The sequence below is a fragment of the Clupea harengus genome, chromosome 9 (assembly GCF_900700415.2).
Source record: "Clupea harengus chromosome 9, Ch_v2.0.2, whole genome shotgun sequence".
NCBI classification, from domain to species: domain Eukaryota; kingdom Metazoa; phylum Chordata; class Actinopteri; order Clupeiformes; family Clupeidae; genus Clupea; species Clupea harengus.
In genome coordinates, this window is record NC_045160.1 from 2425238 (window position 1) to 2442441 (window position 17204).

The window sequence follows — 17204 nt, forward strand, 5'->3', positions numbered from 1 at the left end:
TTCCTCAAAAAACCACAAGATGGCCCACGGGGCCATCTTGTGGTTTTTTAAGGAATCGCATTTGAGAAAACTCTGGCCGAGTTACGACTGCTATTTCGAGTTCGGAAAGTTTTCTGAAGTTCAGAGCAATCCCAGATGAGAAAACTTTCATGAATGCCAAATGTTGTCCTAAATCCAATTCCTCTTAAATTCCTCTTAAATTCTTCTTAACTGCGTTCGAGAATGAGGCCCAATGTCTTGATGTTGTTTTTTTTTTATCTGTATACGTTTATCTGTATAGAGTGACCTGGTTCTGCTGGTTTACATATGAACATGCCAGACATTGATAGACATTTAAACTAAACTAACTGAACACAACCTAGTCAACAGAGAGTTCATGCTACTCGTAGGATCTAACTATTTGAACAGACATGATTGGCCATGGATCTGAGGTGCTTACCGTCACACAGACCACAGGATATCCAGATGACGGGAGGGCATCCCTGCTCCTGCTGGTGTCATCGTACTGGAGCAGAGACACCACTATGGGCACGGAGGGGAAGGTGACGTCCGCCATGCTGTTGGTTTCCTCGATGTAGATGATGGCTTTGTTCATCTGTGGTAAAAAAACAGAAACAGGGTAAAACACATTGTGCCACTGATACCACAGTATTACAAGTGGTAGAGGATGCTAAATCAGCAACACTAATGAATGCCAAACAGGCCAGACTGAATGTACTGAACAGTGAAAAAAATACCAAAGATGGACCATCAAGGCACCGTAAATCAATTTGGATAAAAAGCACCCACTAATACTAAAGGCAGTGGTGAAATGCTTCTTAATCAAAACATAAAAACTCTTGCCAAGGTCTCATTCCACGCTTGCACTCAGCCTGAAGATTTCACTCGGAGCTCTGTGTGAGTTGAAGGGCTGCCTGGCACACAATAACGAGGAAGGGATATATAGCCGGGTCTAAAAATGTCCACCACAGCTCCAAATGTGTCTGTGACTGGTGACTGGAATGGCTACACGAGGAGCAGAAATTAGCAGCAGGTTCTTGCGCCCACCTGTGTCTCGGCCACCATGTTCTCGTCAGGCTTCAGGTGAACGGTGAAGGCCTCCCTCATCTCGCGCACGCTGTCGTACAGGATCTCCACCTCCACATAGTGCTGAGTGTCGCCCGCTCTGAACACGACATCTGTCAGGTACAAGAGCCATGCAGTAACTGTGAAGAAGTGCCTTCAATGACCCCTCTGGTTCATTAACGCTTACTAAAAATAAAGAATATATTTTTCTTTCTGCTTTGAGCTTAGTGGCATTTTTCTCTGAGAAGTGTGACATTTTTCCTCAAGAAATGCTAATTAGCCTTTAGCGGCTGTCAGAATAGGCTGCATGCAATTAGCACAAATTACGGAGGCGTAATTCCCTCATTAAATTTGCATCAGTCTCAACCACCATGCTACCTGTGTGGAAATTGGGCTCCATAACCCCTCAACTCACTGTCAAAATCAGATTTCTTTTCAAACGTTTTCAGTTAAGTATGTCCTGTTATGGCACCCTTACCCTCAGACACTGGGTGGTAGTCTTCCCCCGAGGATGCAGAGCCGTCCTTGGTGTGCACGCGCACCACGGACACCTTGGATGTGTCTCCCACACGGATCACTGGGATCTTCACCACCGACACCTGGCCGGCCACCTTGGGCTCGCTCACACTGAACTTTGTTTCCCCAAACTTGATAATGGCCTCTGATTTCATACAAAAGGAGGACAAAAGACTACATTACACACAATTACAAGTGCTTACCTAGATCACAATGTTTTTCTAAGCATGTTTGTTCATCCATCCCTGAGTGATACAACATGAAGATGGTAACCAGACCTCAAAACTATTTGAAAACTGTAATTAACTCAGTTCAAGAAGACCATTGTAAAAGATAGCTTCAGGCACGCAAGGCAGTTTAAAAAACGGAAAAACTGCCACGCTTACTTTGAATGAATATTTCAAAGTGTCCATCATGTGTAACAGGTCTGTGTGGGAGGGGTTGCTGTGGATGTTTACATGGCTTGAGGGGTTATCTGGGGAATGTCTTACTGTCAGCGTCATCCTTTATCTTGACCAGCGTCTCGTTCTGCGTGCCGATGGAAGCCCCGAAAGGAGACTCGCTCCTCGGGCTCCCCAAGACCAGCCTGAGCTCCTCCACCTCCTCGTGCTCCGTGTCGTCCACCAGTGTAAGCACACATGGTTTCTCTACCTCATCTGAGAAAACACACACACACACACACACACACACACACACACACACAGAGAGAGAGAGAGAGGCATAGGTTAGGGTAAATAGGGACACAATGCTTTACCATCCGAAAGATCTTACCAAACTGCGGCTCTTAACTCGCTCTTAGGTGCTTGCTGATACATGTTGACTAGTGTTGATTGACCCCTCTCCATTTTAGGCTCAAGTGCTTTAGGTTCAGTTGTGTTTTCGGTGGGTGTGATCAATATAGACAAACTCTTCAGAACAGATTAAGTCTGTACGTCAACCATTCGTCCCGTAGACAAAATCAGCCTGAAATGTGCAATCATGTACATTTCTAACGTAAGCGGTTCCAGTTCCTGATCGAGAGTGGTGCTAAGTTCATTTAGTGATACATTTTCTTGCTGTTCAAAGATCCCTTCTAACTAAATTCCCCGGGCACACGAAAATGCTTGGAGCATGCTAGGCTAAGCATGCTCCAGCAAAGTTGAGAAAAAGGAACAGACATAATGATTTTCAGTGGTCCAAACACTACCACAACTCTATTTCAAAGTTTTAATTACCCCACTGTCGGATCCTATTAAAAACAGCAGGGTGTCGTCAGCAAAAACAGATTGTGACACCTATGTAGACAGAGGGTTCACACCTGATTCATTTCCATCCCAGCCTCCACTGTGTTCTCATTAACTTTAATTATTAAAACCATTACTAATAAACATTGAGTGCCATTTTAGGACATCAAATAAAACTCCCAGTGGCACTGTTCAGCCTGTTGAAATAAGTCTCTGTAATAGAGAGCTTACATTTACATTTACATTTAGTCATTTAGCAGACGCTTTTATCCAAAGCGACTTACATATGTGCGACTTACAATGTATACACATTTTACATTTACACTGATGGCACACTGCACATCAGGAGCAATTAGGGGTTCAGTGCCTTGCTCAAGGACACTTCGACAGGGAATCAAACTAGCAACCTTCTGATTACTAAACGACTTCTCTACCTCCTGTACCACTGTCGCTTAGATCTGGGAGTGAGAGCTTGTGAGTGTTTCACCTGGCAGGAATGTGATGGTGGAGTCGACGGTGTTGGGTCTCTCATTGAAGTCCATCATGACTTGGGCAGTGCCCTGACGTGTGTAGCAGCGCACGGTGGATCTGTAGCTGATGTCGCCGCTGCGGTACACCAGGGCGGAGATGTGCCCGTCATTCTCGTTGCCCATGTACATGGCATCCCGGAACTGGACTTTTGGCACTAGGGAAAACGAAGGATGTTGGAATGTTAACAAAATGCGGACTGCTGCTCCACTGTATTAGTGCTTCAACTGGTTAGATTGAGACGGATAATATATCTATATTGTTATATATATACTGTATATATGTATATTGTTTGCCTCTTACTAAAAGTATCAGTGAAATGGATTAAGAGACCTATCAGCTAAACAGTGTGATGGAAATGGAAAGAATTTCGGACTGGTTGCGTCTTAACAAAACTGCATTCATGCACTCACAGTCAGACACGGAGTCGTTAATGAAGATGGTGGCTTTGCTCGGCTCTCCCATGATGCCGTTCATGGGCATGCGCAGGACCAGCTCGAACTTCTCGGGCCCCTCCAGAACCGGCTGGCCCAGGTCGTCCAGAATGGTGACCCGGATGGTCTGCATGGTGACCCCAGGGGCGAAGTCCAGGTTCCGGCTGATGCCAACGTAGTCCAGACCAGCTGCAGGGGAGAAACCAATCATGTGATAAATCAATCTAATGCAGTTCTCACCCCAAGGAGCTGCATTGTTAACTGTCACAGTCTTTTCCATAGTTCTGTATATATATTTATACCTTTTTCGCAAGTTTATGAAATTTTACACAAATAGTGCTTTATTTTATCCACATATTTCATTATTGTTCCATTTTTGCTCAGGAGCATACATTTTAATAGCAACAGTAACAAAGTTCTCTGGTTGCCCTTGTATTAGCTGCACTAATTACATTTTTAATTAAAATCAGCTTCCGAATGTAATGTAGTTGCCATCAACACTACAAATGAGGGTCAATAAAAGTGCAGGACGATCTGAAATGACAGTCACAACACTAATTAGTAAAGCAATTATGAAATATTCATCATTTCTCAATAATTCATTTTTGGCTCAGTTTCTTGTGTTAACCGGTCGCAGCTAGTTCACAGCTATCAGCGGGGGACAGGTTCAGTTATTCCTGCCAGTGCCTTCCATCAGTGGGAAGATAGAGTGGCATTTCTGTATCCCTGTTCATAGTGATAAGCCCAATTTGACACCAGCGCAGCCATCAGCTAACTTTGCTTTCTCACCTGCTGTAGATACACAAAACTCATGACCCTCCATTTGTTGCGAGTGTAAAGGCCAATGCAGCAGGACGCATGTTATCTTTTGCAGGCACGGTCAGATTATTCATTGCTGTGGTTCTGTGGAAGGGGCCCTAGTGATGACTTCCTCCCCTCGTCCAATCTACAGCAAATCTACTGTGTGTCTGCGGTGGCCAGGGGAGCATGTCAGCGGGGAGACTGGATTTCCACCCCAGACGCCAGAGATTAGATTAGTGCAGAAACAATATTTGATATTTGCAGTGGTGAAAGGGAGGAGGAGTGGGAGGGGAGGGGAGGCAGGGAGCAGCGGTGAAAAGCAAACCCCCCCCCCCAGGTCCTCTGCTGGAGCTAGATGCTCCTGAAATCCAACCGCAGTCCCCCAGCCCTGTTCCATCAACAACCTTCCATACCCACAAACGCACGCACACACACACACACACACACACACACACACACACACACACACAACACACACACACACTGACACTCACACTGAGTCACTGACACACACAGTCAATCATTCAATAATTCATAATTCGCTGCACTTGAAGCCTCACAATCCGAGCAGGTCCCAGACCTGCACCTCCCAAAACCTCCCACACACAGTCAGTAGTAAGACACACACACACACACACACACACACACACACACACACACACACTCTCCCTCCTTTCCTGATTCTTTCTCCCTCTTTCAGTCTCAGCATATCTCTACACCACCCCCCCCCTCTATCTCATTCTCAATCAACTCCTCTTCCTCTCTCTCGCTTTCTCACTCTTTCCCTCTCTTTATCTGTGTATCTTCACCTCTACTCCTCTGTAATTTATTTCCCTATCTCGCTGTCTCTCTCTCCCCCCCTCTCTCCCCGCTTGTTCAAGGCAAACTTCAGCCCCAGGCCTATGAAGTCTGCCGCACGCGTGTTATTGGCACTGGCATCCCTCTTCTACGTGTCACGTCTCTAGTGCACATCACTCCATCCTTGATAACAAGCTCACTATTGATCTGAGACGGTGAAGAATTCATTGCAGCCGAATCAGAGTTGTGTTCAGATCTAAATAAGGCAGTGAGCAACACAATACAATGCCCTTTCGACTGTTATTTACAGATAGGAATTCTATAGAGCCCTTAGCTTTACAGAAAAGACATGGTTATAGGGTTAGCGTTTAGCTATGGGTACCACAGTCTCTTAAGCTACGACTGGTGTTACTCTCCTAGTAAGCAGGCTGCAGTCTCGCACTCTTCTGCTCGATTCCATTAAGGAATTGTTCTATACAGAGCTCTTTGAAGTGGGATCTTTCTGATGGACCTTAGAAAGGTGTTCTCTTTGTAGCTATCTACAGCTAGGACTGCCCCTAGGAGAACAAAGAGTGTTGCTGGCAATAGAAGGTTCTTTGAATTGAAAAACGGCTATACAAGAAATCAAAGACTTTCCAAGACCAAACGTAGAGCAGAATGCTGTCGGTACAGAGCGAATTCCACTGAGATGTGATATTTTGCTTGATGAACATTTCAGCTTGGCTTGGGAGTTCCTTACCTTCAGCTGACACGGGATCAGTTTTCCGTGAGCGCACAGTCACCGTGCCCACCTTGGAGAGGTCCGTGCCCGTCCTCCACACCCGCACCTCCACATAGCCGTCGCTCTCGTCCACATGGTAGTCCGTATCACCAAAGTAGAAAACAGGCGCTGTGGACAGACAGAGGAAAAAAATATGAGTCGGCAGAGCTATACTGAAATAAGGTTATTGCATTTCGCTTCCATACCAAATGGATACCGGCGATCCTTATCTTCCAATACTGTTATCCGTGGCTACTGCCAAGCTCAGGGCTACCCTATTTATCACCAAAGGTAAAAGAACTTTTCATGGATATTGAATTCAAGAAACAGCAAGGTTTATTTATATAGATCAGATTGTGCCGCCAACAGCAACCTAGAGTGCTTCAAAGTGGCAAGAAATCGATACCTGGCATCAAATCTATAAAAACAAACTTAAGATAATAACAGTGAAAACTCCAAAAGACTTAAAAAGAGGTAAAAGAGAATAGGCCGTGATAAGAATAGACAACAAGACCAATTATAAGAGGAGGGATCAAATAATAGAAGAAAACAAAAGGGCAAAGAGACAAAGAGTTCACTCTCCACCGTTTCACCCGTTAACCATATTCCAAGGAGAGCGGCGAGCAGAAGATGCAGTCAGCATCTCCAAAAATGTGACTATTCACCAACCTGCACACACTGAGAAAAGAAAGAGCCTCCGTCATGCAGTTAGGCTGATCTGGGATCTGTAAGTATGATGGAAACGGGCCTGACGATCCTGTAGCCTCTGTGTCCTCTCAGGTATAATTACATGTGAGAGTGCGTGTGGGTAGAGTGGATTTGTGTGGGCATATACTGGCACTGGTTCCTGGGCTGTAATTGAGGTGCTCCATGGTTGTTTTACACGTGTACAGCACGTACAGCATACATAAAACACTGCTTTAGGGTTTCTTTACTGCTTGAGGCATAACTCCATTTTGCTGGAGTTTCGTTTTCTTTTTTTTTCTCCTTCAGGTGATTCAGGCTTAGAGGGAAAATAAGTGGTGGATGGAGGTTAGAGAGAGAGAGAGAGAGAGAGAGAGAGAGAGAGAGAGAAAGAGAGAGGGGTGGGGGCCAGGGGGGATATATAGAGGGATAGTTCTCATTGAGGGAGAGTTGGGAGAAAGTGTATGAGTATATGAGTGATCGTTTGAGCAAGATAGAAAGACAGAGCTAGAAGGACAAGAAGAGAAAGAGTGTGTGTGTGTTGTCAAAAAAAGAGAAAGGAAGAGAGATAAAGACAAAGAGCAAGAGGGAAAGAAACACAAAGAAAGAGAGAGGGAGAGAGAGAGAGCGAGACAGTGAGAGTGAGAGAGTGAGAGAGCGTGCTCTCCAGCTTGACAGGTCGTGTAGAGGAAGTCAGGACAGAAGTGCCAGTCCGGGCCTGTCTGACTGCAATTAGTGCTGAAATTCCTCCGCAGCCTGACTCCTCCGCTGTCACGCACCTCCCCCCACCATCTCCAGCCTCCCATCCCCGGCTCCTGCCACAGTAAAGGCTGGCGTTAACTCCTAACTCTCCCTCTCATTCTTCCCCCCTCCCTTTCCCCCCCTTCGTCTTTTTTTTTCTTAAGTCCAGGGACGAGCTGTCAGCCAACGCTAACGCTAACGTCTAAGACTGACGGGTGCTGAATGAAGGTTAGCCTCCCCGGAGCTTTTTGACATCCCCCGGGGAGGAAGTCTGGGTAAACGCTGAAAAAATAAACACGCATCGCTCTGGACGAGCCATTCCTCAATTCTGTGTCTTGGGAGGGAGGATTCGGTTTCAACAGGTGACGTGACCTCAGCACTGAGGATGAACAAAGGAGGTCAACTCCACACACACACACACACACCGCCTGCGGAGCACACATACACCTATTGTTTCGGAGAAGAATGCACAGTGACAGCTTATGTTATGGGTTTGTAACCATGTGAAGCTTCAGGGGGATTCAATCTCACAATGAAAGGAGATCTGGTGGTCATTAACTGTATAGCATTCTTTTAGGTTTCTGTCAGAAAAAAAGACAGATAAAATATGACATGTTGTCTCCCGTCTAGATTGCATATGGTCCATCACAGAATTCAAACCTATTCAAAGGCCGTATGGACCAAACTTCATATGTGTGGACTTTTCTCAAGTGCACTTCAGATGATCTTGAGTCAAGTCACTCATCTCTTGCTTCAACTCAATGCACTCTCTTACTCCCGTGTGTGTTAACTGTAACTTTTCTTTCTGTTTTTTTTTTTTTCATCTTTCTTTCTGCAAGTCAAATTACAACTCGAGGCAAATGACTGTTGGGCATAGCCTTGAGGCTCTGCCTGTTCGCTGTGCAAAAAAAAGATAAGAAATTCAGCTGGAAGCACTAATTATACTACAAAGCACAAACAGGACAGAGGAAAAAAAAAACACAGTTCCCCTTCATCTGGGTAGGGGAGACGGCCCTGCTGACACGTGCGGTGGGTCCGAGAAGGCAGCGCTGGCAGTATCTGAATCTGCAGACGAATCAAACACTGCAGGCATTAGGATGCCCTCAGCAGCGAGTGTAACAGGCCCTGATTGCTTGGGCTTAGCAATGAGGGAACCTGGTGTGAGTGGTTTGTTGTTGTTATTGTGTTCGCGCGTGTGTGAATGTGTGTGTGTGTCAGAGGGAGAGGGAGTGCATGTGAATGAGTGTGTGTTTGTGTGTGTGTGTGTGTGTGTGTGTGTGTGTGTGTGTGTGTGTGTGTGTGTGTGTTCATAGTTGACTCTAATAATCAGATAAGGTTCATTTGCACGGCAAACAAACAGCGAGCTTCAAGGAGTTATGGCTCATTAACTGAAAGCTAAAGCGCTGCCCCCTCAACCCCTTCACCTGGCTTCCAGACTAATCTGCCCCTGTCTGTCTAGGGTTACCTGCATGGTGGCACTGGGGACTATCGTCTCGCCTCACCTGCTGCAACGTGCTAACAACACCACACACGCGGATCCCATTCCCCAAGGAGCACATTTGCTGAGAAAATTACACCTTACCGTTACAGGTCAGGCCGGATTTATGTTTTTACTAAACCTAAGCTTGACCTTAAACTTAAATAAATAAATGCAATTTGCGTTTCTTTGTTTTGACAGAAACTCTTGGCAGTTACAGCTTCCTCATTTCATGTGTCTGGTCACGTCGCTATCTTGATAGCACCTGGGCTAATTTGAAACACTAGCAAGATAGATGACCCACACAATTAACCTCTTCACCAGTGAGCTCTCGGCTCCTTCAGAATGTGTTTTGGGGAAACATTTGAGGTGCAGATCTGTTGAATATTCTCTCAAGATCATTCCCATGCTCTCTTCTCTCTTCTCTCTCTCTCTTCTCTCTCCTTTTTGCTCATTCGTGAGTGATTTATCAGAACATTTCAAAGCTAAGAAATAAACATAACGAGCTTGTTTTATTGTTGTGTTTCTTCTTGTTTTATACGGCCACTCCACTGAACTCAACAAAAAAAGCAATATAGGGAGACGTCCCAGCTTTACTGAGTGTTGTCCCCGGGTGCAGCAGCTCGTCATGTACACTGGCACTTTGAGAGCCTGGCTAGACACCTCCATATACCCCCCATCACATTTTCCCATACTCTTAGCACTTTCTTGAATGGACTCCCTCCATCTCGTGGAGGCTCCCTGTCAAAACAGACATGAGTCTGCCATCTCTTCCTCCGCCCGGGAGAGCCAAAGTAATGCATCAGCGTTTGGCATTGGCCTCCAAGAGCTCAGAGGTCCATTAAAAGCGGACCGGCGGCTGATAATAGAAGCAATCCGTTTCTCACCGAGGTTCTCTGGTGCAGGCCCGGGGTCAGTTTGATACGCTCTCCTTAAATCAACATCATGAATCACCCCGTGCCACGGCAGATCTCTCAGCAGCAAATCCCACTTCTGCGGAGAGTGCCGCATCATCAATCTGGTGCAAAGCCTTTCGTACTTTACGGTGCCCCTGGCAAAAGGCCTCCCCTCAAGTAGGAGCTCAGCGTCAAGTCCAGAGTTTACATCATGTAGCCTGGTGCTATACAAACAACGAGCGCTAAACGATCAGGACACAGATTAATCTTATTTACTGCATGTACAGTATAAAGCTAGCCGTCCATTTATTTGATATCAATGTCTTGTTTTGGGGGGAAAAGGGAGCACCGATGCATGAAAGAGATAAGATTTATGGGAGATTGAGTCAGAGATAAGGAGAGGGAATGAGAGAGACAGAGACAGAGGGAAGGACAGAAAGAGAAAGAGAAAGAGAAAGAGAAAGAGAGAGAGAGACAGAATAAATCCAAAAAGAGCCACTCAGAGATGTTCCTAGGGGGCTGTGATGATGTGCTGATGGTGACTGCTTGATCACACGTGAACTTCTCATCACACTCCCACAGGTCAGAGCCTCCCTCCCTACAGAGCCACCCCGCTTTAATGGCCCACCGCTGCTTCGTCACCTTCCCCCGTCCCCGACCGCGACCAGAGAGAATTCAATAACGACCATGTTAACGAGGCCGAGCCATAATGGGCCCACATCAAAGAGACACGGCTGTTTGAGTTAATGCATGCTTCAACGACCCCCTTTTTCCTATCTGCAAAAGAAGCATCAGTCGCTATTCATCGTCCCGGTTACGGGCCTTAAATCATAGGCTCCATAATGTACAGTATGTGCACCTACTCACTCTCTATCTCTCGTCCCCCCCCTCTTTCTCTGACACACACACACACACACACACACACACACACACACACACACACACACACACACACACACACACACACACACACACACACACACACACACACACACAGACCACTTCCTAAATATAACATACAGACGGGCTCTGAACCTTGTGAAAACTGGGTTGTAATGACATCTTGAGGTCTTGACTTGTTGTTGATTTACAGGTGGGTGACATCAGCCTGTAAATCCACATGCCCAGATCTGCCAGCGCACGCATTCCGCTGCTTTACGGCCCAGCCGGCACCACCTCTGGCCTGCCTGCCTGCCCTGCCCCGGATAGAGACATGGAGACTCGGGCGCGTCAGCGAGCATTAAACAGCAATTACCGTGGCATGAGAGGGCAGGACCGCTCTCCAGTCATCACCAGCAGATCAACGAGCAGACGAGCTAATACGCAGTTGTTGAGGAAGGGGGGGGTGGGGGGTCGGGTAGCTATGGAGGTCATGGAATACTTTTCATTGTGGGAAGAGCATAACTCTAGTGTGTGTGTGTGTGTGTGTGTGTGTGTGTGTGTGTGTGTGTGTGTGTGTGTGTGTGTGTGTGTGTGTCTGTGTGTGTGTGTCTGTGTGTGTGGGGTGTGGGTTCATGTGCACACCCATGTCTGTTTGAGTGGGCAGAGAGATGAGTGATGTGTGCCTCTTGGTGTTTCTGTGTGTGTGTGTGTGTGTGTCTGTTCTTGAGTGGACTGAGAGATGATTGATGAAGGGGAATGCCACGTCTTAAAAGCTGGGTAGGTCCTCAGTTCTCTCCTGATAATATCACAGAGGACAGCACTTCTTAAATATAAGAGGGAGCCGGTTGTACATCAAGATTAAATGCTCGAAATGACTAGCGCCTCTGGGTTTGGTGGGCTTTTGATGTGAAGGAGAATGTATCCATATGTGTGTGTGCATGTATTTTGTTGAGTGTGTGTGTGTGTGTGTGTGTGAGAGTGTGGACGTGTGGGTGTATAGGTGAAGGTTATTATTTATATCTTTGAGAGCGGTGAAATATATGCACACAAACAAATTAGTGTGTTCAAGTATGTGTGTGTGTGTGTGTGTGTGTGTATGTGTGTGTGTGTGTGTGTGTGTGTGTAGGTGTGTGTGTGTAATAACCCTGTCTCTGTGGCCCTTGGGGGCCTCTGGCCTGTCCCACAAACACAGGCCCCAGAGCGGGCAGGGCAGAGGGGCAGCTGCTGCAACCACAGCCCACCCTGGGGAGCCACCGCTCAGAGCCCCTCACAGACAGGGACAGGTGCAGCAGCGCAGAGAAAATAAAACCCACGCACACACACACACACACACACACACACACACATACACACACACACACACACACACACACACACACACACACATATATGTATATATACACACACTCAAGCACACTGGTACAAGCATACACAATATGCACATACACAGATATTCCATACATGACTCTCGCTCACTCTCACACACACACACACACACACACACACACACACGCACACAGAGACACGCACGCACTTGTACTTAAACACAAAATTGCCCACAGACACACACTCACTCATGCAATAGTCTGCACCCACACACTATCTTCTGAACTTGCACATATTCACATGAACTGCTCTCTCTCTATCTCTCTCTTTCTCTCTCCCCCTCTGTGGAACACAACATATGCACATATACACACACAGCCACCCCTTGAACAAGCAGGACTTGAGACACAGCAGGTTGAATAATGCTAGTTTCTGAGCTCTACTATGACTGCCATTGGCCTATTTGTGTCACGAGTGAAGAGGAAGCAGGCTCTCACACACAGAAAGAGACACACACACACACACACACACACACACACACACACACACACACACACACACACACACACACACACACACACACACACACACACACACACACACACACACACACACACACACACACACACACACACACACACACACAATTATCTAGTAACTCCAGAGAAGCCGTGCTTACTCGGCATACAGGTTTGCCACATCTATCACTGTGATTGACACCTGTATACCAGGGAACATGGCCCACATGCTCTATCTCTCCCTCGCTCTCTTTCGCACACACACACACACACACACACACACACACACACACACACACACACACACACACACACACACACACACACACTGACAAACAATTGCTTGCTATTTTTCCGACTCCCTTACTTGTCTTAGTCTTCAAGTCAGACTATCTCACCCCACGCAAGATCCAGTGGTTTGTGGAACATGGCACCAAGTTATGCTGACATCATGCATGATTTATGTTTTTTTTTAGTTGAGGGGGAAAAAAAAAAAGAGGGAAATGAGGTCGATCGGGTTTCAGGTATATAACACGGTGACGAGTGCCAGGCCGTGGCTTCAGGCAATGTTATTGTCTTCCTCTCCACTCCTCCTCTGCTCTCCATTCCTCCAGACCCCCAGACGGAACATATGATAAGAACAGTAAACAAATGTACACAAAGGAAAGGGGGCTGCGTCTGTACCCCCCCACTCCCCCCCCCCCCATTCTGAGTCCCGCCAAACAAAGTTACCCTTATGAAACAGGATCGTCTTGCCAAGCGATAAGGCTAAGAGGCTTCAGACTGTCATTCATGAGCAAAAACAAGGAGGGCGGTGTTAACAACATCTCAGATCATAGCATGCAGGGTGTACATGGAGTTAATGAGGGGCCCCTTTGCTTGGCCATTTAATGAGGCTGCTGTTTCTGTTTCGGTCCTGGTAACTTCACGTAGAAGACTCTGAAGTGAATCATTTGGCAGGAAATGGCAGATTTCTATGGAGAGTGGAGAGTGCCAGCGGGGTCTTGGGTTTCGCCCCTCTCCACTGGGGGATCATTTTACATTCTGAAACCAATTGTGTTTCCTTGCAAAATCCCTGAGCGGTTTAGAGGATGTGTGGGGAGAGGATGCGTCTTATTTCATGCCACCCTAAAGCTATGGCAGGCTGATATCATAAGGGTGAAGAATGCATGTACAGACATAGACACACACACACACACACACACACACACACACACACACACACACACACACACACACACACACACACACACACACACACACACACACACACACACACACACACATACACACATTTAGTCACAGACACAAACATTATACATCTAGAACGCTCATATTAGCAGTACTACAAGTGCCAAACACAGGGCCATGTTGACACACACATACAGACACACACATAAATCTATACAAAGAAGATTCAAGCATAGCTCAACACACAAACCCACACACACCTCTCCTCATACATGAAAAGAACAGAGGCTGTAGATCTCCCTAGCACTGCCCCCTCCCCCCCTCCTTCCCTCTCTCCCTCCATCCCTCCATCCCTCCATCCCCCGGGGTATGTGAGAGCAGGCAGCGCTTTGAATGTGGGCAGGAGTGTCAGACTGGAAAGGTTAGCGGCGGGGGCATTACACTCTTGACCCCTGGGCTTTGTTCAGGCGTGACCCCTGTTCCAAAATGGACTCTCAAGTGTGTAATTGTAGTGGGGAGGGTATGCAGGGAATCTGCGCAAGATCCCTGCCCAATTTACTCCTCTCTCGGCTCGGAGGAAACCTGGCCCTCCTGCTAAGGCCTGGGCTCATTTATAAGGCTGTTGTGTTTTTATGAGCCCTAAAACACACACATAAAACACAGAAGGGAAAGAAATTCCTCTTAGAAGTTCTTCTGAGAGGCAACTGAGAGCAATGCTAATGTAGATTTGGCATTCAGCTAACATACTACTGGGATAAAGTTTTGTACTCTTGGTTTAAAAGTAAACAAATCTTCGGCCTTCAAGATGGTGGCAAGGTCTATAAACATGGAGTGCACAGGTGGCGTTCACATCATCAAATCCTAAAAGGAACCTGTTCTCTTCCGTTTGACTTTTGACCTTCCGGTGGAGATTTTCCTGTCTACTGTTTCAGTTTGCCTTTGTTGAAAAGATGGACAGAGCGCCACGAAACGCTCAGCAGTATTTTTTCGGGGATGTCAGCAGTATTTGGTGCAGACACGAGTCCGCCCCCCCATTAAACCCCGACCCGTCAACTCAACGGTTCAACAGCTGTCCCCGGACACCCAGAAGTGGCGGGAGGGAGGGAGGATTTGGGGGATGGGGGGGGGGGGGGGTCAAAGTTTGACACGCACAGAATCTTTTGTTACTCTGAAGGAAAGTGAGGAGAGGAAGCATCCCTGGCACGCTGCTCCTACTACACGGGGAGTGGGCCAGGAGCGTTCACGCTTCACACACTCTGCCTGTGGCAGCTCCCACAGGAGGACAACCTGAGAACAAACTTAGACTTGTGTCAGGACAAGATGTTTTCACAGCCTCAGAGGGTTAAAAAAAAAGGGATTGATCAATCAATCAATCTAACGATCAATCGATAGATAGAAAGACAGACAGAAAGAAATATTTACTATGAACTGTATGTTCTCAGGTTTGTGGTTCATGTTTCATAAATATTGTAGTGGCATTTTAAGGCAGGGGGAAGTCTAGGTTTTGTCAGCTTGTCAGAGGATCATTAACTCAACAGAGGAGTTCAGTAGCTGTCAACAAAAGTACAAACGAAAAGAGGAAATGTGGAGGTTCTGTCCATGGACCGAATGCTTTTGTGCTTCGCCTAGGAGTTCGTTTACATTCCAGCATGGCCTCCCCCTGAGTACGGCTAATGAGTAAAATTACACCAGTCATCTTGAAAACAAGCATCGCTTGTGTGTCTATATACATGGAGGTGTAGTGTAAACTCAAATGTGCGCGTGTGTGTGTGTGTGTTTTTGTGTGTGTACTTTCAGTAAGATGAAAACAAATATAGCCGGCGTACAAGAGAGTGGAGGGTGGTCCTTATTCAAGTGGGCACGCTCAATTGCTCCAAGTGGGGGACCTGTTTGGGGAGATAAGTGGAGTGTGAGCGGAAGAATATTCCACTCTAGAACATTCCATTATCTTTTCCTCCCGATTCCGCACTTTTTGTGTTTAGAGGAGTTTAAAGGTGGGATCTGTGTTTTGGGCCACCGGAAGAAAGGGTGGACATTATCAAGCCCTGCTCGGACCACTTCAATTATCCTCAGATAAGAAACAACAATACACACACATCTTCGAAAGGAAGTTTTTTTATCGCTCAATTAATTCTTCCATTGCACCCTGGAAGGGAAGCCTGAGATTGCATCACCCCAATTATCCCTCTTCAAAAGGGATTGTGATGCCTTTAAAAATGAAGATTCAGCGATTATGGAGGGTCTTTCAACTCCAGTGTACCTTGAATCGATGTGTGTGTGTGTGTGTGTGTGTGTGTGTGTGTGTGTGTGTATGTAAGTGTGTGTGTGTGTGTGCGTGTGTGTGTGTGTGTGTGTGTGTGTGTGTGTGACAGAAAGAGAGGACGAGGGGAAGAAGGAATGCGTGGGGGAAGAGAGAGAAAAAGAGAGAGGGAGAGAGAGAAAGAGAGAGATAGTGTGTGTGTGTGTGTGTGTGTGTGTGTGTGTGTGTGTGTGTGTGTGATGGTTGTGGAGATAGGGAGGCAAGCCCTGGAGGTATTGTTAAACAAAGAGGCATGGGGAGAGGAGATATGCCAGAGAATCACCTCCAGACACACCCTGGAGATGTGCGATATGGGCTACCCCCACGGGCGCTGCAAAGCACACACCTGAACACACACGCAGGCACACACAACTATGAGTCCACACACACACACACCACACACACACACACACACACACACACACACACACACACACACACTTTAAAATCTGCCTAACACTACATTTCTTCCCTTCTGCTCTTTCTTACAAAGACTATGACTGCACAGTGCATATAATTCTACGTACCTACACTTGGAACTCTCTTTGTAGTTTCTGTGTGTGTGTGTGTGTGTGTGTGTGTGTGTGTAACAGTGCTGTGCAGTGAGTAAATCTCACTCCTTGACACCTAAAGAGACCATACCCAAGGTTGCGAGTTTGAGTCCGGAGCGGGACCGTGCTTGTCTACTACACACCGCAGACTACATTGGTGACATGACTCGGATGGGAGTGAGATTTCGGGGAGGGGGGGGGGTTGAGTGTGACGGTAGCCAGAGGGTACAGTGCTGTACAGTGGGTAAACCTCACTCCTCAACACCTCATAAGACGTGCTAGCGACAGACGCTAGCACCCATGGGCTTAAGCCTCCTTGGTAACACTCCCCGCCTCCCCGTGACCGAGGGTGCAAGTTCGAGTCCGGTGCAGGACTATGCTTGTTTACACAACACAGGTTACATAAGGAATCTCCTCTAAATCCCATGAGGCTTGAAGCACTGGTCAGCAGCACAATTAAAAACCATATCACAACAGCACTAGCCACTCCATCTGGAGCATAATAAATTCAAAT

At 46.8% G+C, this 17204-nt stretch overlaps 1 protein-coding gene across 1 annotated transcript in view; it reads right to left on the reverse strand.

Annotated features, from left to right (window-relative positions):
• frem2b (FRAS1 related extracellular matrix 2b) overlaps window positions 1-17204 on the reverse strand; it is a 77031-nt gene that overhangs the window by 13285 nt on the left and 46542 nt on the right. The window contains exons 7-13 of the mRNA XM_031573042.2: window positions 6105-6254; window positions 3746-3955; window positions 3292-3489; window positions 2073-2237; window positions 1544-1726; window positions 1048-1178; window positions 440-595 (exon numbers count right to left, since the gene is read on the reverse strand). Coding sequence (XP_031428902.1) covers window positions 440-595; window positions 1048-1178; window positions 1544-1726; window positions 2073-2237; window positions 3292-3489; window positions 3746-3955; window positions 6105-6254 — 1193 coding nt within the window. The remainder of the gene's footprint in view (window positions 1-439; window positions 596-1047; window positions 1179-1543; window positions 1727-2072; window positions 2238-3291; window positions 3490-3745; window positions 3956-6104; window positions 6255-17204) is intronic.